Genomic DNA, 23,931 nt, shown 5'->3' with positions numbered 1-23,931 from the left:
TCAATATATTTTTTACATTCAAAATAAAAAATGGAGAAAAATAGAAAATAAAATTAAAAATTACACTAATTAATTATACTAAATTCACCTAAAAAGAACATAAATACAATCATAAATAGTTTCATACTGGTAACAATAATTATGCTTGTTCTAGAATAAGTAGAAATAAATAGTTGGTTATTTGTGTTTTTTGTTTGATGTTCATTTGGAGAAAAATAAAATAAAAATGGACCCACAGTTTTGAGGTTGAGATAGTTTGTGTTATGATTGTTTCATGTTTTTTGTTGGAAAGAGAGTACACAGAGTTGGTTGGTTGGTTTCACCACTTTCCGTTAATACTGCGTGCGTTAGAGCGGGTTCATTTGACTCTCTCACTGTCTCTTACTCTTATTTTTTATTATTTATTTTACTTCATACTTACCCTACTTTCAATGGTTTTTTTATATTTTTTATTCATTCATTTAATTGATAGTTTAATAATTATGCACTTCTAATGTAATATAGCTTTTTTACGGTTAACTGCTCAAACTAATTGTTATCATAATTTTTATATTATCATTATTATCAAAATTAGTTTGTTTATCGGCTAATTGTTTATCTACGATAAATAGATAATAGAAGATTGGATCAGTAATATAACTAAGATAATATTTTATTTTAATAAAATAAGGAAATGATTATTTGATTACTTATTTTATAGATATGCAATTCTGATCTATTGATTCATAATACATATTACATACTATTTTAATATCTTTTAATTTTTACGCTATCATTTCAAATTTTTGAGCTTTTATATCCTAGATTTGTAGAAATATAAAAATAAAAAAGGAATTTGATAATATTTTTTAAAGATAGAAAAAAACTGTTATAATAAGAGGAGTAGATGACTTCAAGAAGCAAAGGCACCTTTCAAAGAAGTATCTTCACCTCTCTCTTTCTCTCTGCCATATGTATACTATTATATATTTTTTTAGAGGCTATAATATATATTTTCTTCACAAAAATAATAAAAATTGTTTTGGTTTTAGTAAAATAATAAAGGGAATTGAATAGAATATTTTGAAAAGTATTGGGATTTTACTTTTTGTTGAGGAGATATATCTTTCTCATTATTTCTTTTTATTAATTATTAATTTGATAGTTTTGTTTCCCACTCCACCTGTCAAAATAAATTAAAGGGATTTACTGAGTCAATTGTTGTTTCTGTTTCTCGTTTTAATTTTGGTGTCTTCATTTTGTGGGAACTGTTTGAATTTTTGAGCATTTGATTTTATTCCAAAATTCATAGGATTTTGTACTATTTTACATTTGTAGGTAATTGTTAGGGGGTTTCACAGAAATTTGCATACACATGCAAATTGAATTTGCATTTAGGTTTTCTTCACTGTGTTGATCTCTAAAGGAATTTCTAGTTTAATTCATTTGTACGCAATCAGAACGTGAAAGGAACGAACTATCTTTTTGTTGCATTGGGTGAGTATTTTGATGTTCTGCATTTGTTCTTCCTTTTCCCCCTCTTAATTTTCTTTTTTATTCCTTTTTACTGTTTTTTAACGTTTTTTTTTCTGTCAGTTAGTTTGCTTGTAAAGAAGTAGAAAACTGTTTCTGGGTTATCCCCTTGATCTTTTTGTGAACTGTAATGAAAAAGGGGTATCTGGTTTTTGTTGCAGGCATTATTATTCATTTGGCCTTTTAATTTGCACTCAATGGAGCAGTTGAAATTGGCTACAAATTCTGACGCCAAAGAGGTAAGATTTCCAAACCCTAGCAATGTATCACACGTCTTTGTTTCTGAAGCCTGTTTGGAATATTTTATTATCCTGCCTCTCTCTGTTCGAATCTTCTATTCTGGTTTTACGGATCACAATTGTTGGTGATCTTATTATCATTGTTTTTTTCTTTTCTTATTCTGCTTATGACATTGTTGGTTCACTTGTGAGAACTATTGTTGTTCAGCACTTGTAGTTTAGTTGAGGAGGTAACTTCTGCTGCTCAGAAGGATGGTTTAAATTTTTAATTTCCTTTTATCGTAATTGCTTAACATCTTTCTGTACCCTCTGACCTTTAATATGTATTTGTAAGGTATATGGTTTCTTTCTTTCATGGGGTTGGAGAACATTAGAAATTTTTTATCAAGTGATGATGACTAGTACCGCCTCTGTTTAGGTTTTTGGAATTGCATTGTACATCAGTGTTATTGGTTTTTAAACGGCTACACCTGATTGTACCAAGTTCCTTGGCAATATTTGGATTGTAACATTATTAGTTATCATTTGCTTGAATTCATTGTTTACCTTGATTAGTTTTAGTGGGGCTGCTAGTTTTAACAACTTTATCAATTATATTTTTCAGGATAACCCTTTGGAGAACAAGCCAAAAAATAGCAACGCACTTGAGTCTTCTGACAGTCTGAGAAATAGAAAGGTAAGCAATATGGTCCTACATTATGAGACTGCATAATGCTTTGATGGTCCATGAACAATACTTTGTATTTTCCTTGGCATTCTTTTGAGCTATCTATACATGTCTAGAAAACCGCGAGGCAAGTCTAACTTCAATAATCTGATACCCATCTTATTGAAAGTGTAATGGAATATCAATTAAGTTAACGACCACATTCAGTTTTTCAAACATATTTCTTGTAGTATTGAAGAAAATAGTGCAATGAAAGCCCACCATTAGTGACTATATTATCTAAGAGAGTGAGGGAGAGAGATTTGTTTTTCTTTTTTATTCATAAATTGGATATTTGTTGCAATGTTGCAGATATCAGCTCGATGGGATCCAGTTGGAGCATGTCGGCCTATAATTGAAGAAGCACCTGTTTTTTATCCGACTATTGAAGTACTTGTTACTATTAGAGTCATCTTCATATTTCTGGTATACTAATACTGTATTTTGAGTAATTTGATTTCTTATTATTACTCTTTTCAATTAGGAATTTGAAGACACACTCAGTTACATAGCAAAGATACGACCCCTAGCTGAACACCATGGCATATGTAGGATTGTTCCTCCAGCTTGCTGGGTTCCACCCTGTCCTCTTAAGGAGAAAGATCTATGGGAAAATGCTGAATTTCCCACCCGTATTCAGCAAATTGATTTGCTTCAAAATAGGGAACCTATGAAGAAAAAATGTAGGGGAAGGAAGCGAAAACGTAGAAGGCTCTCCAGAACAGGCACATGTAGGAGGAAGCCTGCCAGTGCAGCTTCTCATGCTAAGAATGCTTCTGATTCTGAAGAGAAATTTGGGTTCCAATCAGGATCAGACTTCACGCTTAAAGACTTCCAGCAGTTTGCTGATTATTTTAAGGAATGCTATTTTGGGTTGAAAGATGCTGATAGAGACAGAACAGTTAGTGACAGTGACCATCAGAAGAGATGGGAGCCCTCTGCGGAAGAAATTGAAGGTGAATACTGGCGAATAGTTGAGCAACCAAGTGATGAGGTTGAGGTATTAATCATTGTCTATTGACTACTATATTGGTCTTTATTCCCACAGAACTGTGCAAACAATATATATGTTACTGTGTGATATTGTTTTGTAGGTGTATTATGGAGCTGACTTGGAAACTGGAGCACTTGGAAGTGGTTTTCCTAAGGCATCATCCATAACAACGAGTGACTCAGCTCAATATGCCCTGTCTGGTTGGAATCTGAACAATTTTCCCCGACTGCCAGGTTCTGTACTAAGCTATGAAGGAAGTGACATATCAGGAGTTCTAGTGCCATGGCTGTATGTTGGCATGTGTTTTTCATCATTTTGCTGGGTAAGTAGTGAGAAGTTTTTTCCAACTCTGACTTTTTGAATAAGGTGAAGTGTTAAGACATGAGATGGAATGTTACCAGTTTTATGTCATGACGTGTTGTGAAGTTTAAGTTATTTTTCATGAAAGTTTGCTTAAATTTTTAACATCTTTTATTTGGTTTAGGTCGCTTCTCATTTATTTAAAGGTGACAAAATAAAAATGTAGAAGTAGTAGAGAATGAAGTGTGTTGCTACATGCTTCTTCACCATTAAATCATTTAATTTAATAGAATACTAAGAATGTTTCCACTCATTATGTTGATATATTTGACATGTTGAACTATAAATCTACTAACCTATCTTGATCTCGAATTTTGCATTTCTTTCCTTTTAATTCCTAACTGTTTCCATGAAAGCTAACACATTGTTGTCATTTCTGCTTCTTGGAACAGCATGTTGAGGACCATCACCTTTATTCACTAAACTATTTGCACTGGGGTGACCCTAAAGTATGGTATGGTGTACCTGGAAGCCATGCACAAGCCTTGGAAAATGCAATGAGGAAGCACTTGCCTGATTTATTTGATGAACAACCAAATCTACTAAATGAACTGGTATAATCTACTGCTTGTACTTTCTTTGTTGCATTCACTCATTGACTATTGTATGTTAAGTTATTGGAACTTTACTGTTTCTATGGAGAAGAAGTATATCTTAATGTTATGCATTTTAGAGATACGCAGTAACTTATTAAAGTACAATGGGAATCAGTCTTGAATACTTCAAATCCCTAATTATAATAACGGCCATCTTACAGCTAATTTGACCATGTGTGAAATATGCTATATAACACACTCACCCTCTAGGTTAAACATATATGTCATGTGGCCTATGTTATTAGGGGTATATGCAGCCCAAGAACCTCAAAAGGACTTCAATGAGTCCAACTAGATTATCATAGATAACGTTCGTCCCCTACCAATTTTAGCTATTGGAGTTGTTGCTTAAGTTGCATAAGCTCTCACGCAGCTATTTCCATAACACAGAATTCAACTGTGTGGATTATGTTGTGTTTATTGCTCTTCCACGAGGATAGGTTTCCTCCAGCAATAACATAATCCTGAAGTGGGTCTTCTGTTAGGGTTATCTAGCCCAATCAGCACCACAGTAACTACTGATCTTTGCGTACCAACTCATCTAAATGACTATCACAAGGGGCATTCAGAAATTGACCACCCACACCATACTTATAGTTCGTTCATGTTAGGTTTGGTGATGATGAGATGCATGCTAATCGGCATACTGTAAGATGCCTTTATAGGTATAAATATTAAGTGAAACTGTGGAAACTATGGTAATTAGGTTTTAATTTTATGGGTATTTGAGAAACTGAGTTACTATATTCGGGAACTAAAATTCAACATAGATTCTAGCAAACAACACTGTTAGCATGTGTCAGAAAAGGTGATGATTGAGAACAGGCATCATCTATCTTAATGACTTTACGGTTTCTCGTGATCAATATCCTTCATGATGTATTCTTTTATGCCACTAACTTTCAGCTCTATTATCGCTGCAGTGATGCTAATTCTTATTGATCTGTGTTCTGTTTATAGCCTTTCACTCCTTACATGATGAGATGAATGTTGTCGGTTGTATTTCTACTAATAATTATCATTTTGTTCATCTCCAGATTTTCTCCAGTGCATTTGTTCAGTTTTTAGCATTCTATGTTCACAACATAGCTTATAAGTTTGGCAAAGTACTATGATTCTAACAGTTTTGATTTTCGTCTTCGAGCAGGTTACCCAGTTTTCTCCTTCTATTCTTAAATCTGAGGGAGTACCCGTGTATCGCACAGTCCAGCATTCTGGGGAATTTGTTATTACCTTTCCGAGGGCTTATCATTCTGGCTTTAATTGTGGCTTCAACTGTGCAGAGGCAGTGAATGTGGCTCCTATTGATTGGTTAATGCATGGACAGAATGCTGTTGAAATTTACAGTTCACAATGCCGTAAGACATCGTTGTCCCATGACAAGCTGTTATTTGGATCAGCCCTGGAAGGTGTACGGGCCATTACAGAGCTAGCTCTTGGAAAGGAATCTCCAAAAAATTTGAAATGGAGAAGTGTCTGTGGGAAAGATGGAGATCTTACCAAGGCAGTTAAGGTAAATGACTCTTTCACCCTCCTCCACTTGATCTTATCCAATTCCGCAAATTCTGAAAGCTCCATGAAGTTTGGTTTATTTTAAAGTTTTTGCAACCATGAAAATATTTTATCCTGTACTTATTTTCTCTATTACCGTAGGCAAGGATAAAGATGGAAGATGAAAGGCTAGATTGTCTTCCAACTCATCTTAAGTTGCTCAAGATGAACAGTGACTTTGATTTGTACACGGAAAGAGAATGCTTCTCTTGCTTCTATGATTTGCACTTATCTGCTGCGGGTTGTGAGTGCTCTCCTGACAGATATTCTTGTCTTAAGCATGCTAATTTGTTCTGCTCATGCGCAATGGAGAAAAGATTTGTTCTGCTACGATATACTAGAAATGAGCTAACTAAACTGCTTGAAGCATTAGAAGGAGAGTCACATGCTATTAAGGTGTGGGCAAATAAAAACTGTGGAATGGTTTCTGTCAATGCCAATGAGGTTTGCATAGATAAATCAGATGTTGAGAAATATGTCTACAAAACCAAGAATTGTGAAGAAATGGATAGCTTAAATGGCTGTGAGGGAACCAAGGATAGGTCAAATTTAAACACACCAAGTAGTCCTAATAGTCATATTACTTCTGATATAGTGCAGTCTGAGTCTCACCCTGTAACTTCTAGCGCAGCATATGACAGTATAGATAGTCATAATGACAATAATAGTGATAAAAAGTTTGTCACCGACAAGGAATATAAAATGGATCAGGATGGTTATCTGGATTTGAATCTTGATGTTTTCTCTGGTGAAAATGAAAATCATGTGCTGGATATTGCTGATAACCATCACAGCGAAGGTGTTTCAGTAGAGGAAAAAGTATGCTATTCAGAGGCCAAAAAGGAAGAAGACAGCATGGAACTTGGTGGTGAGGGTAACTTATCAAACTCGATTTCTGTTCTAAACACATATTTTTCGTCAAGTTCAAAGGGCAATCACAAGTATTGTACATTTGATGGTGGAAAATTTGAGGTGGATCTGCAAACAGATTCTGGAAAGGTTCACAATAATCTATCTAAAACAGGAGCCATAGACACCACAGATACTCACATGGATTTGACAGATGAAAGCTGCTTGGTACGGATGTTTGGTACTTCTGTCGAGCCTATAAGTTTGGGATCTGTTGTTCATGGAAAGCTGTGGTGTAGTAAGCATGCGATATATCCAAAGGGTATGTACGAATGTTCTTTTATGGGTTACATTTTACCTTTGATTATTTGTTTTTTGGTAACTTAACTCGCTGCTTTTTGGTATAATTTTGAAGGATTCAAGAGTAGAGTTCTCTTCTTTAGCATTCTTGATCCAACGATAATCTGCAGCTATATTTCTGAAGTCATTGATGCTGGATTTCTTGGACCCCTTTTCAAGGTATCATTTATGACCTCTGTTTTAGGTTTGAAAACAAAATATATTGGCAAGTTACTGTTTCTTGATAATACAAAAATCCATGTAGTTTACATTTTCAGATGCCAATTTCCATATACATTTTGGCCTTAATATTAATTAAACACAGTTTCGTAGTCTCCAATGTATATTCAACAAGAAAAATTTGATCTAGGAACATCTCTTTTTCATATGTACTTTTTTCCATCTATGGGTTGCTTTATGTATTGGTGGGATAAACCCTGTGGCTGCTAATTTTTCCATAATTAGATGTTAAATTTAGTGGCATCACTGTCTCAAATTATTGAATCTGATAAATAGTGATAATCTTTTGTTTCTTTAGGTTAAGAAACTCAATCACATTACTATATACCACTACTTAGTTAACCATACCCGAGTCTTAAATGATTTAAATTGATTTGTTTTTCTATATTGTTCCATCAAATGTATTTCAGGTTACCATGGAAGATTGTCCAAGTGAGGCTTTCACAGATACCTCATCAGACAATTGCTGGGAATCAGTTCTGAAGAGATTACATCATGAAATTAAGAGGCGGAGGAGTCTAGCTGAACTAGAATTTCCTACCTTAGAGCTCTTGAAAGGCATTAATGGTCATAGAATGTTTGGCTTCCTTTTACCATCAATTATTCAGGTAATATAACACACGAATCCTATATTTTAACCCAACTTGAGATAACACCAATATCTTCTATGTGTAGTTTATTATCTTTGCATAATTCAAATTACTTCACCAAATTGTGTTGAACTAAATTAACATAGCTTACCAATGGTAAACCTTGACTCTTGTAGAATGTTCCTCTGGAATTATGTTCTTGCTTCTAATGTTCTGTTTCATCCTGACACTTTCTCAGGCCATCGAAGTTCAAGATCCTTGTCATATGTGTGTAGAGTACTGGAATCACAAAGTTGTCCCTTCAGGCAGTGTTGTTGATAACTTGACCTACGGTTCCAGAAGCCCTTTTGGTGATATGAATACCAAAATTTTTGGTATCAATTTGATTAAGCATAACTTTTTTGAAGAGATGAAACAAATACTACAAAGGGCAAGCCCTGATGAGTTAAGCACACTACATAAGTTACTCAGCTCTGATGCATGGTACTGTGAGTGGAAAGTGACATTGATGGCACTGATGGATGAGATCAGGAGAGCTTGTCAATGAGACATGAAGATCTCAATTCTTTCTGAGTCTGGATAGTTATATTTGATTTAGTCATAATAGTTAGATCCATTCTTTCAGAGAAAAATTAAACTGAAGAGTTTTGTGGGTGAAGTGGAGATAAATTTTTGCTACTTGCCCTTCATCAGTGACCTATACACAGATGGACAAAGCCATTGACCCATTTTCCAACATTCCTATACAATTTGCCTTTTAAGGTCTACCATTAGCTGTAGCTGCATTTAGGTTTACATTATTTTCCTTTTCTCTTAAAATTTCTGTATATACTTAGAAAAAATGCTGGTGTTACAATAAATGATAAAAGGTTGGGAAAAATTCATGGGGAAATTTGGTTCTCAAATTCAATTGCTTCAGCTAAAAAATTTTAAATGTATGATTCTAGTCTCAAGTAAAACGCTATTAGTAAATCCTTGCATCTTAGAATCCAAAGGGGATGCTTTAAATATGACAATCTTGTGTTTGATAAATTGCAGGTTTGAGATTTCATTCATCTCTAGCTGATAGACAGATTGAATTTCATGTCTCAATTTTTTTCATACTTGGAATCAAACTTCTATTACTGTATTGTGATGATGTAATTATCTACCAAAAAAAATAAATATCTGATTTATTTTTTCGAATGCACTTAAGGGACGTTTTGTACCAATTGTTTTTTTTTTTCATACTGAGGAATTATGATTTTTGAGAATTAAAAAAAAAATGAGAACTATAATTCCCAGAAATGATTAAATTTTATTTGATTGGTCAAAATTATCATTTGAAATGTTTATATAAATTTTCTAGAGATTAAGGAGTAATTTTACTTTTACTAAAAACTTGTAGTCATGACTACATTAAATGATTTAAAGAGGAAAACATGGTAATTGTTCAATAGTTTTAATTTTAATTTAGAAAAGTTACCTCTCAATATGAATGTTTCCTTAAGAAGCTTAACTAAAAACCTGGGAATCATTATTTCCTGGGAATGTCATTGATCAAACATTAGAAACATATTTTCCCAACTCATGTTTGTGGAAAACTAAATGTTCCCCTTCAATTAAACGCAACATAAATAAAAAGGTTTTGCATGAAATTTCTAATGACACGTTTGCTTTTGTAGTGTTACTTTGTAAAAACATAGATTTTGTATCGGCATCATCATACTATTTTTATTTTATTTTCAATTAGTTTAAAATTAACAATGATAAATGTTTATTGAGTGCTTTCACATGACCAAGAAACTAACTCATCATGTTTATTGAGTGTTTAGCATGATTATTTTTTTATTATTATTCATAAAGATAGAGAAATCGTGTTTCCAACAATAATTTCAAAATGAACAAATCATACTTAATTAAGGGTTATTCTACTTTTTTTTCTTTATTTTATTAAACAATTAGAGAAAGACTAAAAAAAGGTAGAATAATCTTTTGTAGACGATTTTTTATTTAAAATCATATTTATTTGTCTATCTTCGTAATATAATGAGAAATTGAACTACAAGGCATTATTATAGTGTTGTTTACTATAATGGTGTAATTATTTACATCATTATTATATAAATTTGCATCTGACGCAAATCGAAGAAATTTAAGAAAAATCTAAACACGCAGTGAGATTGAATGAATATAAATTTTGAAATATTAAATTTGAGTTATATTGAATTGGTAAAATGGAATCCAAATCTAATTTTAATCCAAATTTGATTCAATCCAACCTATTCTCAAGATAAATGTAAGTGTATCATATCACAAAAAGTATAAATCTGAATTAAACTTAAGATTATGTGATTTATTGGTACGTGTTAGGTGTTTGTAATGAGAAATATTGTTATCATACTCTTTTAAAAATATTATTTTTATTTGTTAAAATAGATTAAAATCATAATATATGAAAGAACATTTTATTTTGTAGAAGGAAGTTGAATGGTGGCCAATGTTATTTAACAAAACTATTAGCAAAATTGTGAATAAAGTTTTATTGCAAAATACTCTTTAATTCTAAGTTTTTCAATTAATTAAATGGGGTTTGGCAGAATAATATGCAATTAAGACAAGGATTATATTTGAGATTAATTATGTCCAATTAAACGCCAATTATGCAAACAATGGATTCATTTTATTAAACATGTATTTAATACTAAATAAATATCAGTGATTGTATTTAAGTGTTTGGACAATTAGGTATTCATGAATGGTTTTAAATAAAATTTTATTATGTTTAAATTTTGCTTTCGATGGTCTAAAAACATCTCACATTTTGATTTTTTATTTTATTTTATTTATATAGTACGTGAAATTGTTAGAAAAAGATAACTAGAGTTGTCAAAATGGATTGAAACTCGCGAGCCAACCTAACTCATTACGGATTCGGACCGGGTTTTAGGTTAAATTTTTTTTATAAATTTCAATACGGGTTAATTTTTAACCCGACTTACCTAGAACCTGATTTACCCGGGTTGAACTCGTAGTGAGCCGGATTGGCTCACCAACCCGCAAATAATGGATTACACAAGTGTTTTTTATTAAGTTGAACTTTTCATTTGGGTCATGTTAGGTTGTTTTTTTTAGCGAACACATAGATAATTTATATTTTTGTGATTTTAGTTTGTATTTGGATTGTATTAAGGTTTACTGAAATTTTAATTAGAATTATAATTTAGTTTTGATCGAAAAAAATTAAAAATTATATTGTTTTTAATTAAGTGAACCCGTGTCAACCAGTTTAACCCACCAATCCGTGGTGGACCGGGTCGGGTTTGATTTTTTTTTGTTCACTAATAAATGAGTCGATTTGGATTGGCCCTCTAAATGATTAACTCGTGGTGGGTCAAGCCGGATTAAGCCGAATTACTCGTTTTGACAGCTCTAAAGACAACTTTAAAGAACAATTTAAATATGTTATAGATGAAATTGGAAGAAAAAAATATTGTGAATTAAAAAGAGTGAAACAATAAATGTCCTTTTTTTAGATATATTTTGAAGTATATAAGAAATAGAAAGAGATTTACTTGGTGAATATAAGTTATACAGTAAAAAACTGTAATAATAATATATATAAAGCTTTGTTTATTTTTTGGCCAACATCTTATAAATTAAGTGAGAAAATTCTATGCTGTAAAAATAAAGATGTTTAAAATCAAATTGATTAAAAAAATATCAATAAAAGTATAAATTTTTATATCAATTTGAATTTTTCTTTTTTAATTTATCGCTTAGATTAATTTATAGTTTGATATTTCGGGATGAACTCAAACTAAAATAAAATAAATTCTTTAAGTGTGAATGCATTACTTATTTCTTCACTTATATATATATATATATATATATATATATATATATATATATATATATATATATATATATATATATATATATATATATATATATGAGATACGAAAATGGGATGAACGAGAAGTTAAATTAATGCTATCAATGTTACATTATTAGCTTTAGCTAAAACAATGTTAAAATAAAATAAAAAAAAAATTCTCAAAAATAACAATTATAAAAATTAATTTTAGTACTTATTATTTTGAATTTCGTGTAATATTGTAAAACAGTAAACACTCTTTAGGACTTTATATTTTATTCTACTTTATTTGCTGGTAAAAAAAAGTTCATAAGATGTGTAAATAAATTATTAAATATTATGTTAAAGAGAATACATATTTAATTAATTAAAGTTATGTATTAACGAAACTATTGTCCAAATATACCATTTCAAATCATACAGTATAATTGTATTGCCTTTATTCAAATTTTGCTAATGTCAAACCACTTAAATTTTTATATTTAGTATAAATATGTTTTTAATGAAATATTAAATCAATTCGCATCGTGAACGCCATAGGTGAAATTAAGTTATATATACGCACATAAAATTTGTTAACATTTACCATTAACATTTTATAAATCAATAGTGATATCGGATTCATCGATTATCCAAAATGGTTTACATATTTTCAAAAGCAAACATTAAGAAAAGAAACGCAAAAATATTAAAATCAAAATTCATTGCCTTGATTTGTCAAGTGTATTAAAATTTAAGTTTTAAAAGTTAAATTCAAATTATGATGTATTTGAAGTAGTGTTTGAAATCACCTTTAAAGATTTTTTTTTTCTCCTTAAAAAACAAGTTAGTAAAATGCTATAGGAAAAAATTCTTAAAGTTCAAAAGAACTTATTATTTTAAATTTTGAATTGAAAGTATGTAAAAGATATCAACTAATGAAGTGAACAAACTGAATCATATCGAATTTTTTGACTTGGCTTGTGAGAAAAAAAATAATGTTAGAAGTTGATTTATTTACTTAAGAAAATATAATTAAAAACTTATGTTTGTGCTGTTAAAAAGTTGAATTTTATTATTTATCTCATTTATCATAACTTAACTATTTTTTACTTTTCGTAAAAAAGTTAATTTATCAGAAAGAATAGCTTAGTAATTATTTTAGTATAAGATATTTAACTACTAATGAAAAATCGTATTTATGCGAAATTCAAACACATTTTCGTAATTAAAAAAAAAATCATATATAATTTACTATTACACATGATGAAGAGCAATAGAAGCTTCGTCATCGATAAAATTATTTTTATGCTAAAAGAAACTAATAGCGCTCTTACATCGATAAATTTAAATAAGTTAGCATTAAATTGATTTTAAATTAAAAAAATGAAAAATTAAATTACTTAATAATCCTTAATTTCGAATTTGAATGCTAAAGAGAAAGGGTTGGATAGAAAGAACGACGTCGTTGAGAGGAAAAAGGGATCCACAAACACAAAAGCAGTGCATGCAGAGCTAAAGAAACAAAATCGTAATGTGTAATGAAAATCTGAAAAACCTAACAAACTTTCTTGAGATTAGTAAGAAATGTTGTTTATCATATCCAAGAAACTAACAGTTTGGCGTAAGATGTAATCATAGTTTTGGAAAGCTCATTCAATTTCTTTCAATTTCTTGAAATCGAGAGATTGAAAAACCCTAGCATAGCAGCAGTCCAAGAACGAAAGAGAAGATGGCGAGCAAAACCTGATATTCTTCATCGATATTATTAAAAACCCTAAATCTCATTTTCTTGATAAAATCATATATCTAAAATCTCATTTTAGATATTTGTTATTAATTTTCAATTAGAATCATTATTTCACTTCCTTAACTTGCATCTGATTTTACCATAAGTTTATATTATAAGAAAAAATTAGTTTAAGATTTTACCATAACTTACATGCGATTAAACAGAGATTTGTTCAAGAAAATGAGAATTAGGGTTTGAGCTTGTAGTTATATGATAAAATTGGTTCATGCATGACGAAAACCCTTCTTCTTTCTTCTTTCCATCCAAGAAAGAGTCTCTTCCTCACAATGATGAAAAACCTGATATTCTTCATCCTCATCCTAATAATGGTGGAGCTCACATTTTCGACACCCATGGCAGCACCACCCTCTCCGCCAACGCAACAGATGAACAACATTCTGGATGCGCTAATAGGTGCCAGCGACTTCAGCGCCTGGGTCTCCATCCTCTCCTCCGCCAACGGCACCATCCTTCCGGTCAGTGCCACCCTCTTCATCCCACGCAACGCCGCCGTCGACCGTCCTCCACCGGATCCTCTCCTACTCCCCTACCACGTCGTCCCCCAGCGCCTCCCCTTCTCCGACCTCCTCCTCCTCCCCCGCCGCGCCCGCCTCCCTACTCTCCTCGCCGCCAAAACCATCTCCGTCACCGACAACTCCCCCTCCAACTTCTCCCTCGACCACACACCCCTCACCCACCCCGACCTCTTCTCAACCCCCTCCCTCGCCGTCCACGGTGTTCAGTCCTTCCTCGACTACTCTCTCTTCGGCGACGGCCTCCCTCCTCCTCCCCCTCCCCCCTTTCTCCACGGCGGCCACTCCATCGACTCCGTCTGGAACTCAGGTGCGCCCTGCTCCCGCTCCCGCCTCAACGGCGTGGTTTTGCCCGCCATCTTCTCTTTCGTTCTTGGACTGCTGCTATGCTAGGGTTTTTAAATCTCTCGATCTCAAGAAATTGAGTGAGCTTTCGAAAACTACGCTTACATCTTACGTCAAACTATGCTTACATCTTACGCTAAACGGTTAGTTTCTTCGATATGATGAATAACATTTCTTACTAATTTCAAGAAAGTTTGTTAGGTTTTTCAGATTTTCATTACGCATTACGTCTTTGTTTCTTTAGTTCTGCATGCAAGGTTTTGTTTTTGTGGGTCCCTCTTTCCTGTCAACGACGTCGTTCTTTGCATCCAACCCTTTTTTCCTCTCCTACTTTTATTTTAGCATTAAAATTTGAAACTAACGATTGTTAAGTAATTTACTTTCTCATTTTTTTAATTTAAAATCAATTTAATGCTAACTTATTTGAATTTATCGATATAAGAGCGCTATTAGTTTTTTTAGCATAAAAATAAATTTACCGATGACGAAGCTTCTATTGATCTTTATCATGTGTATAGTAAATGACATATGATTTTTTTTTTAATTACGAAAATGTGTTTGAATTTCGCATAAATACGATTTTTCATTAGTAGTTAAATATCTTATCCTAAAATAATTACTAAGCTATTCTGATAAATTAACTTTTTTACGAAAAGTAAAAGATAGTTAAGTTATGATAAATGAGATAAATAATAAAATTTAACTTTTTAACAGCACAAACATAAGTTTTTAATTATATTTTCTTAATTAAATAAATCAACTTCTAACATCAATTTTTTTTGTTCGCAAGCCCAGTCTAAACTTAAAAATTTCGACATGATTCAGTTTGTTCACTTTGTTAATTGATATCTTTTACAATTTACTTTCAATTCAAATTTTAAAATAATAAGTTTTTTTGAACTTTAAGAGTTTTTCTCTATAGTATTTTACTAACTTGTTTTTTAAGGAAAAGAAAAATCTTTGGGTGATGTCAAACACTACTTCAAATACATCATAATTTGAATTTAACTTTTAAAACTCAAATTTTAATACACTTGACAAATCAAGGGGTTAAGAAAAGCTTGAATTAGGTTAATCCAATATATTGTATTCTTCCACATTATTTAGCCAAGCACCATTTTATTGGACAACATATTTACAATGACAATACCCACGATGGATTTTAATTTTAAAATTAGCTTAGTTAAATTGTTCTTTTAGCCATGCAATTGTAGGTTTAGGTTTCAATTGAATCAAAATTACTTTCTCAGATAAAATATGAGATTTAGAGTTTCAATTTATAAATTCATCTTAATTAGTATCGTAATCATATGATTTAATCTTTCTATCAGATTAAAATGTAATAAACTGGCATTGAGTGGCCAGATGTGTAACTAGAAGTATTAGCATTACACGTATAAATAAAAATAAACTTATGAAAAAAAAATAGCTCTCCTCTTATTACCTGCACTGCATTAAAATAGCTCTCCTCTTATTACCTGCACTGCATTACACGCAAGAAAACAATATTTTTATACAAAAACCAATATATACTGATCAATTCAATTTACTCATGAAATTGAAATGGGTTCATCAACACTCCTATAAATAGACACATAAAAGAACACAACCAGAGTTTAAGTGAGGTCGTCTTCATCAAGTTCATCATCTTCTTCAGCAGCATTCTTAGCCTTTAATGCACTCACGTCACCTGTAGGAAGTTTCCTCGCAAGCCTAATGATCTGCAGATAATGCAGTCCAAAGTGTCATGAAAAGTTGAGTCCACACATAAGCTCCATCAATAAAAGTAATAGCATCAGTAGCTACTGGTTGAAGATTGTGTATGTCTCATAAAATTTGCAAGCAGTTGATAATGGCAAAATAGGATGTCAAATAACAACAGCAGCTGGTGAAAGCATAGAAAGAAACAACAACAGCTGAAACCATGAGAAGCTTCATGAAAAGTAATGTTTTCTTGTTATGAAGATGGCCACTGAAATGACAGATTGTGTGAACCAGTAAGAGAAGCAATGTTGAACTTAGTCATCGTCAAAGTAGTTTACAGATCTAACGACATACTGTTACCACGAATTTTACATTCAAGGGTTGAGAGTTTAAGCAAAGTAATGTACAGTGCAACAAGATCATCAAGTCAGTATAGCAGGTAACCCTTGAAACCAACCGTAAAATAAAAAAACTGGATTAAATCTGGGATTTATTTAATTTATGGACTCAATAAAAGGAAAACCTAACGATGACAACAAGCCATCAAGTTTCTACGGCTAGATTGTATTCATTATGTTTAACTTTTACTTAACTCTTGTTCCATAAGAACTCATGTTATCACTTACCACATGGTCAAGATGTGAAATACCACTAGACTGAGCAATGCGTTTGATTTCTTCAACATCTCCATCTCTGTAGGCAGCAAGTAGCTTGCTAGCACAACGATTCTGGTCACTTCTGAGAAAAGCATCAACCCTAGAGACACCACCAAACATTTATGCCCATTTAGTCATCAATTTAATCAAATTCAATATAGCTGAGGATAATAACAAAAAAGTCTCCATTTTTTAAAAGCAGAAACTTTACCATGTGATTTATGCTAGGAACAAGAGAAACTTTCAGTTGGAAATCAAAAGAAAAAAAGCCAATAGCAGGGACACCAACAAAAACAATGATGACAAATGCAAAGCTATAATGATCCATATCACACACTGTTTGAGTTTGCAGCCACTTAGCAGAATTACAATGAGTCAGAAACTTACTGAGAACAGTCATTATAGCACTTCTCAGCTTGATTAAAGTCATCGGCATAAAGGTAGATAACAATTGCACTGAGATATGCCTGCAATATGACAAGATACATAAGAAAGTTTATCATGAATTAATACATTCGAAATTCTGCCTTCAACTGTCTGACACAACTCTCTTATTTCTAACCTTGGATCTGGCCACGTAAATATGTGGAACAAAACCAAGCACAACAGGAAGAGTTTCAAAGAAATAATTTAGTCAACAATATTCAAACAAAGGATGCTTATCCATTGCCTTCAACTTGCATCAAAGTTTTCCAAGTGCTAATTTGTATGTTCTTAATACAAACAAAATGATGACTAAGGAACCTAAAAGATTATAACAATGCTAAGCACATTTCATGGTAGAATATAACTATGTCCAGACTATGGAACATGAAATTTAGCCTCAGATTTTATTAGTGAAAGGATTAACTTGGAGAGGTGAACCTAAAACGAAACACACTGCATGCAATCTAAAAGCCAACTATTAGTCCAATACCAACTTGGTGTAAAAAAATTTAAATACTATTTTACTTGAACTTGTTTTCAGCCTTCATTTTGTTTCCTTTTAAGGTTCATTTGACCCATTTCTTTTACGAAAAATATACTTTTAAGTTCTCTAAAAATTGTTAGTCAATTTCTCTTTTAGTTTAAAAATTTCTTTTATGTTAAAAGCTATTTGGTAAAAGAATACAAAAATGTAGTTCTGTTTAGAACCTTTAAAATTTTCATTTTTAAAAATGGAAAACTCACTTTAATTAAATAACGAAGTAAACAAAAGCTATATGCATGACGCGATAACAATGTGAACGTAAGAAGGCACTTGGATAACTAATTAAACAATATATGCATGACCAGATCCAAAGTAGGGCCATCAGGAAAAAATCGTGTAAGTTAAATAAAAGCTACCAGGGTCACCTTTATAAAAGCTCCTTTATTTTCCAAGTTTCTTCTTAACAAATAGGCAGTTTATTTTCTCAAGTACTTCCATGAGAAGAGTGTTTGGCTGCCTAACTTCTTTTAAGGAGGAAAAATGCCGGCTAAACACCCCCTTAAACTATATTTCGGTTGTCTTCTTTTTCTATCAAGGATTTCTTATCGTCTTTAACTATATCTTTCTCTTCTCTATAAGTTCTATTTATTTAAAGAAATAAAATAAAAATTAATTTTAATTGAGCTTGGTAAGGATTTCTTTAACTCACTGCGCAAGTGCGCCACTAGTAAGGTTATACTCATTTTAGGATAAAATTTCTTGAAAATCACTAGAATTTTAGGGACAAAGAAATATGAAAACAGAGATGTGACAGAAAGTAAACACATTTAAATCATTACTCACAATGGTTCAGTAAATAAGTTCACCCAGTAGCCTTACTTAATAAAATGTTGCCATAAAGAGACAAATACAGTTTATCAAAAGATGTGACAGCGAACATATTTAAGCCATTACCCAAAATGGTTCAATACAAGTTGACCCAATAACTTTATTTTTAATAATACTATAGGAACCAAAAGCAAAAAGAACTCGAGAAACGAAAAAAAAAAAAAACATTTTGAAAGAAAGTAAAAAGAACCCCTCCCCCAAGCTGAATAGATTCCTCAATAATATCAAACGATAAGCTACCTCCATACACTTTTTGAAATCTGCTTTGTAAAACCAGTTTCTTAATTCTTTTGGTAGCAAATGCAGTGCTTCAAACAACATTGACCAAAATTAATATCAAATTAAAGAAGCTTAAAAGTTAACATCCCACTGCTCCATTTTTTCAATAGATTCAAGTTCCAAATATCACAGGCATTATTAGGCCACTATGAACAGATATTGTAAATCAAGTCTTCCAAATAAATAAAATCATAATAAAGCAAACATTCTTACTTAAAAAACCAAAACTGTCAACATCAAAGTCTTCACTACTTATTGTCATACTTACAAAGTTCCAGCATATCTGTTCAGAAGGCCTCTGGTATTACCAATTATTTTCTTTTTGAAATCTCTGATTATAAAATATGATTTATGATATAGAATATAGAATAAAAATATTCCAAACCTTGCTCTGGCTATTGGTAGCATTACACTTGTCAGCTGCCAAGCCCAATCTCAACATGAAAGATGCTGCATCTGTATATCTGTGCATTAAGAAAGCAAGCCCAACAAATTATGCAAGTCAACATAGAAGAATTGAAATGTTCAGAATTTGCACCAGTTAAAACAATCAGTGTATTAACATTATGCAAAAAGCATCAGTTTAGCTTCCAAAAGTAGGGGTTCTTGCCTAACTGGTTGACATATTTCTTTTTATACAAAAAGAAAAAAAGAGAAGGTTTCTATAAGAATCCCTCCAGGGAGGAAAAAAGGGGAAAATCAATAAATAGAGTTTCCCAATCCTTATCTATAAGGGAAGCCCCTCTTAGAAGATCACAAACTTTACATCAACTGGAAACCAAACAACTAATCTTCTCCTAGAGAAATTACTCATTCAAAGAAATCTCGATAAAAGATGTGCACACACATAGCCAACTGCCCCAAACATTAGCATACATTTCATATTTCCCCAAAAAAATTGGTTCTTCACTTTCTACCAAAACTAGAAAGGGTAATCAACTAGACCTGGTCCAGAATCTAGAGCTCATCCAAAACTCCAGAAAACTCAAAGTGCCAAACAAAGTGTTGAACAAAGAAACAATTATATAAAAGAGAGAAACAAGATGCAAGTGCATAAAGAAAACAATAAGCTTAAGGTAGGAAGAAAAACGTGCTGTGACCTTGATAGAAATATGATAGAAAAATCAATCCAAAACAGAAACAGAAAAGAATAAGATATTATGTAAACTGTATTATTGAATATGTGAAATGGGCAAGCAAGGCTCAACACGATATACTATCTTTTCCGGAGTCTATGACTCCTCCGAAGAGACAACTCTCTTTACCCTATTCCATAACAAACTCTCCATACTCCCCTCTCTTTCCCCGCACCCCCCCCCCCCCCCCCCCCTCCTCTCAAATACCTGAATTCACACTAATTCAAGATCCCTTGCCGCGTCACTACCCTCCTACTAATTACTATTCTCTGGGCTTGCTTTCTTTCTTCTAGAATAAACCTTTCAGACTTTAGGCCTTACACTAACACGGTCTTCTCCACTACCTTTTTCCAGCTGTATCAGCCCACCCTCAAGTGTTCTATCAGACCTCCTTTTAATGCAAGATAACCATTCAAATCTTTAATAAACTATTTTTACATCCCAATACTATCTTGTCGGTATCAGATGTGCTTGGTGTGGTTAAATAAACTTCTAGTCTTCTTGATTTCCTGTTTTTCATGTTATTTTAGCAAATGTCTTAGATTAGATATTGATTACTTGTTTCAGTTGGGTGAGAATTCAAAAAGTAGAGGTGGCCCTCAATTTAGTTGAAACCAGAGTCTATCCTGTGAAAAATCTACACGTCTCACAAGTTTTTTGTTTCTCTGATAAAATGTCTTCATTTTCGACCGATTTAGAATTCAGTCAAAATAAGTCTTCTTTTAATCAGTGAATTTTAGAATGAAGAATTTGAGAAGTCAAACATTTTGTTTTATTTGCACTCTGTAATACATTTTGAGGTAACACCAAAACCAACCAACATAGAATTCCTAAGTAAGTTTTTCCTTTCTATTTAGTTTAACATCATCTCAGAAGTCAACTGTTATCAAGAACAAAGTGCTTTCTTGGCTACAAATTTATCATTCGTTAGTCTAAAATTTTTGTTGCTCCTTCCTGAATATGCAATGAAGCCCTTAAGCCTCCAATTATAAACTCGGCATTGCAATTCACAGCACCCAAACTGTCAAATTGTCTCCAATATGGTCCTTAATCATCACATCATTGCTAGAAAGTGATTGGAAGCCTTACATACTTAGAAACTCCAATTCACCTGATTTCCAGATCCCAACTTTTGGGCCTTAAATTATTTAATTAACTTAACATTCTATTTCAATTTGATAACAACAGCTCAGTCACATTTATAATACATCACATGCAACAAGTTGAACATTAATAGGCAAGAAATTAACAGAATGAAAATATAGACATTTCTGCGGGAGAATGACATATATGGACATGGTAGATAAAGCGGATGCACAGGGCCTTGTACTTAAGGATCTTTTAGAGTAATGCAATAGCAAACTCGTTACATTGTGCTTTTTAAGAGTCAACTATAATATTCAACTTATGCTGTGTCATAAATGCCAACATACAAAAGTAAAACAAATCAATAGAAAAATAGTTGAAGATAAGTTTACTTCATATTCTATGTACAATCAAAATGTAATGCCTCAACTTTTAAGTTCTAATAAAACTTACTTTTGAAGTTTTATATAAACATTAGCAGCAGCACGATATAGGTCAAAGGCCATTTGGTCTCTTCCATCGTCTTCAAGAGTTGTACAAGCATCTGTATATAGCTGAATCGCTTCTTCAGGCATGCTATCTTCCAAAGCACTACAGAGAATGCGGAAGTTATTATGAAACGTATTGATAGTTGTGAAATAATATATACAGACATACAGTATTGTATATGCAGATGTAATATATGCATTAATAAGTGTTTTTTACATACAGCATCTGCATTCTGCTGAACTGCAGTACATAATGAGATAAATATATGTACCAAAGGCTTTATAAATTAAACATTTTTAGCCTTCTATATAAACTACTATACAAATGTACCAAAGGACTCTATAAAATACACACTATCTTAGGAAGTAAACTTTAAGTATAACTTGACATCACAAAACCAGCTTGACATCACAAAACCAGCTTGTGATGTAAGCTTCTCATGTAAGGTTTGCACCCATTTATATAATATAATTTGCTCATATTTTTAGTGGATGTGGAACCTCCAAAATATCCTCTCACCATACAACTAAACATCTCAAGCATAGGACTACATATTTGTCAGTGGTCTAATAATAGGCCCAACATACGTTGCTAGGACAAGCTCTAATATCATATTTAAAAGTGGACTTTATGTCTACCTCAATCACATAAAACTAATTTAAAAAGTGATATTTGCTCTCACTTATATAACTACGTAAGAAAATAAAGAATTATTTTACTGATAACAATCACACCAATTACATTTTCATCTCCTCTATTTATGACAATCAAACTCTTTAAAATAAAGAAATAAAAATGTCGAAATGAAAAGGAAGATTTTAAAGATATTTTCTCTTAATCACTATGAGATGTTGAGGATATTTTTATCTTCATAATCTGCTATTTACAACACACTACAACAATGTTTTAGCTTCCTATATCTTCCCAAGGGATAGATGCAAGTTAATATGTACCACTCTATCAGGGCTTCCACATTATGAATTTCATAAGAAGTTGGTGGCTAGTTTGTTAATAATAATAAAAACAATAACAACAACTAAAATAGAACATAGAATTTTCTTGCAAAGCAAGAGAGTAAAGGAAACAATCTATTTACCGGGCTGCCTTTGCAAGGGCATCTGATGCAGGTTGTGGTCTCGAACACTCCATGTACAATTCAGATGCCTTTCGATAGAAGTCCCCAACTTCCTGCCAATTACTTAAATCCTTTGCCAAAGCTGCAGCAGATTCCATGTGCTTAGCTGCATCCCAAGGTCTGGTTTACTTGTCAAGGAAAGACATATAGACAGATTAACAGAGTGAATCTAATTACACTATATAGTACCGTAATAATTTTTTCTACTTTATGGAACAAAACGAAGAAGGAAACCATAAATCATATGATATAAGGATACGATGAAAGCATCTCTTGTCCTTTTGAAGCTTTCTCAAATGCTATTTTGGCTTTCTCATGGTTCCTGGCAACTCGAAACCCATTAGCTGAAACAGAAAAAGAGTTTATCAGATTCCCATCAACCGATCTTCTTTCCAAAATTTCCTTTAGTACCAAGAATCAAATATTAAGGAAGTTTGAATACTTTACCTGCCTGCTCATAAAGAGCAGTAGCACTTTTCCAATCCGCATTCCACCTCGTGAGACTGAGTGTTGTTCTGCATTGAAAAAAAAAAATATAAGGTAGCATACATGGAAAAAAAAAAGGAAGTACAATGACCTAGAATCAACGGGCTTAATCACAAATAAATCATATTGAGAATAAGAAGTAAGTACAGTGACGTGAGAGCTGATTCGCTCACACAACTTAAAAACAGAATCAAATTAATGAAATCCACGAGCACGAAGGCACTCGATCAATACCAATTTCATTACCAGTATGATTTCAACATCATTAGGACAGATCAACCTAAGAAACAGAAATTGTGTGCTGCTGTTAAAACAACTTGTTTCATCGAAGTGAAAAAAAAAAACGGATTATATAAGATTGTTGCAGCGAAAACCCAGACGATTCAAAAATTAAACCTATCTGCAGCGAAATCGACAACGGCATTTGAAAATGAGATTGCGAAATTGATTTGAAGAGAAAAGAAGGAAAAGAGAAGATGAACAGACAGCTTATCAGCTTTGGCGAGCAACTTGTTGGGATCAGAAGCCGCCATGGTTGGTCGATTGCGTGCTTGCGTGCGTCTTCTGCAGTCCCTCCGATTCAAGTGTGCGAGCGAACTCACCCTGCTAACACGCTTCTTCGGGTCCACCCACACCGTACCACGTGGCACGTAACTAAATAAATAAAAATAAAATATTACG

General features: G+C 32.4%; 3 protein-coding genes across 4 annotated transcripts; 2 read left to right on the top strand and 1 right to left on the bottom strand.

The window, feature by feature from the left end:
* Nucleotides 1–1,158: 1,158 nt before the first annotated feature.
* LOC114164256 (lysine-specific demethylase JMJ18-like) lies at nt 1,159–8,986 on the top strand. Its single transcript, XM_028048855.1, has 12 exons — nt 1,159–1,476; nt 1,674–1,751; nt 2,356–2,427; nt 2,770–2,847; nt 2,942–3,457; nt 3,552–3,773; nt 4,204–4,365; nt 5,555–5,920; nt 6,061–7,129; nt 7,223–7,326; nt 7,797–7,994; nt 8,215–8,986. Exons 2-12 carry the CDS (start codon nt 1,710–1,712, stop codon nt 8,521–8,523), a joined length of 3,138 nt encoding a protein of 1,045 aa, XP_027904656.1. The 5' UTR covers nt 1,159–1,476; nt 1,674–1,709; the 3' UTR covers nt 8,524–8,986.
* A 4,772-nt stretch (nt 8,987–13,758) lies between these two features.
* On the top strand, nt 13,759–14,529 carry LOC114162760 (FAS1 domain-containing protein SELMODRAFT_448915-like). The gene has a single exon (XM_028046731.1). It carries the CDS (start codon nt 13,834–13,836, stop codon nt 14,527–14,529), a length of 696 nt encoding a protein of 231 aa, XP_027902532.1. The 5' UTR covers nt 13,759–13,833.
* Nucleotides 14,530–15,834: 1,305 nt separating this feature from the next.
* LOC114164462 (gamma-soluble NSF attachment protein) lies at nt 15,835–23,894 on the bottom strand. 2 transcript variants are annotated; one of them, XM_028049148.1, is made up of 9 exons: nt 23,737–23,894; nt 23,212–23,279; nt 23,024–23,108; nt 22,726–22,884; nt 21,594–21,731; nt 19,304–19,382; nt 17,229–17,308; nt 16,812–16,941; nt 15,835–16,202 (listed from the first exon to the last, which is right to left on the bottom strand). In XM_028049148.1, exons 1-9 carry the CDS (start codon nt 23,781–23,783, stop codon nt 16,098–16,100), a joined length of 891 nt encoding a protein of 296 aa, XP_027904949.1. In that variant the 5' UTR covers nt 23,784–23,894; the 3' UTR covers nt 15,835–16,097. The 2 variants fall into 2 exon arrangements, with proteins under 2 accessions (XP_027904949.1, XP_027904950.1); XM_028049149.1 differs by lacking the exon at nt 23,737–23,894 and adding an exon at nt 23,631–23,689.
* Nucleotides 23,895–23,931: the final 37 nt, after the last annotated feature.

The sequence above is a fragment of the Vigna unguiculata genome, chromosome 9 (genome assembly GCF_004118075.2).
Source record: "Vigna unguiculata cultivar IT97K-499-35 chromosome 9, ASM411807v1, whole genome shotgun sequence".
Lineage (NCBI taxonomy): Eukaryota > Viridiplantae > Streptophyta > Magnoliopsida > Fabales > Fabaceae > Vigna > Vigna unguiculata.
This window is presented reverse-complemented; position numbering and strand designations above follow the sequence as displayed.

Excerpts from the sequence above, each read along its gene's own strand:
- LOC114164256 (XM_028048855.1), top strand. The coding sequence starts at position 1,710 with ATGGAGCAGTTGAAATTGGCTACAAATTCTGACGCCAAAGAG. Across the intron at positions 7,130-7,222 it reads GCATGCGATATATCCAAAGG|GATTCAAGAGTAGAGTTCTC; the intron begins GTATGTACGAAT and ends ATAATTTTGAAG. Across the intron at positions 7,995-8,214 it reads TTTTACCATCAATTATTCAG|GCCATCGAAGTTCAAGATCC; the intron begins GTAATATAACAC and ends ACACTTTCTCAG.
- LOC114162760 (XM_028046731.1), top strand. The coding sequence starts at position 13,834 with ATGACGAAAACCCTTCTTCTTTCTTCTTTCCATCCAAGAAAGAGTCTC.
- LOC114164462 (XM_028049148.1), bottom strand. The coding sequence starts at position 23,783 with ATGGCGGCTTCTGATCCCAACAAGTTGCTCGCCAAAGCTGATAAGCT. Across the intron at positions 23,280-23,736 it reads CTCGCCAAAGCTGATAAGCT|AACAACACTCAGTCTCACGA; the intron begins GTCTGTTCATCT and ends TTTTCAATGCAG. Across the intron at positions 17,309-19,303 it reads CTACCAATAGCCAGAGCAAG|GCATATCTCAGTGCAATTGT; the intron begins GTTTGGAATATT and ends GTCATATTGCAG.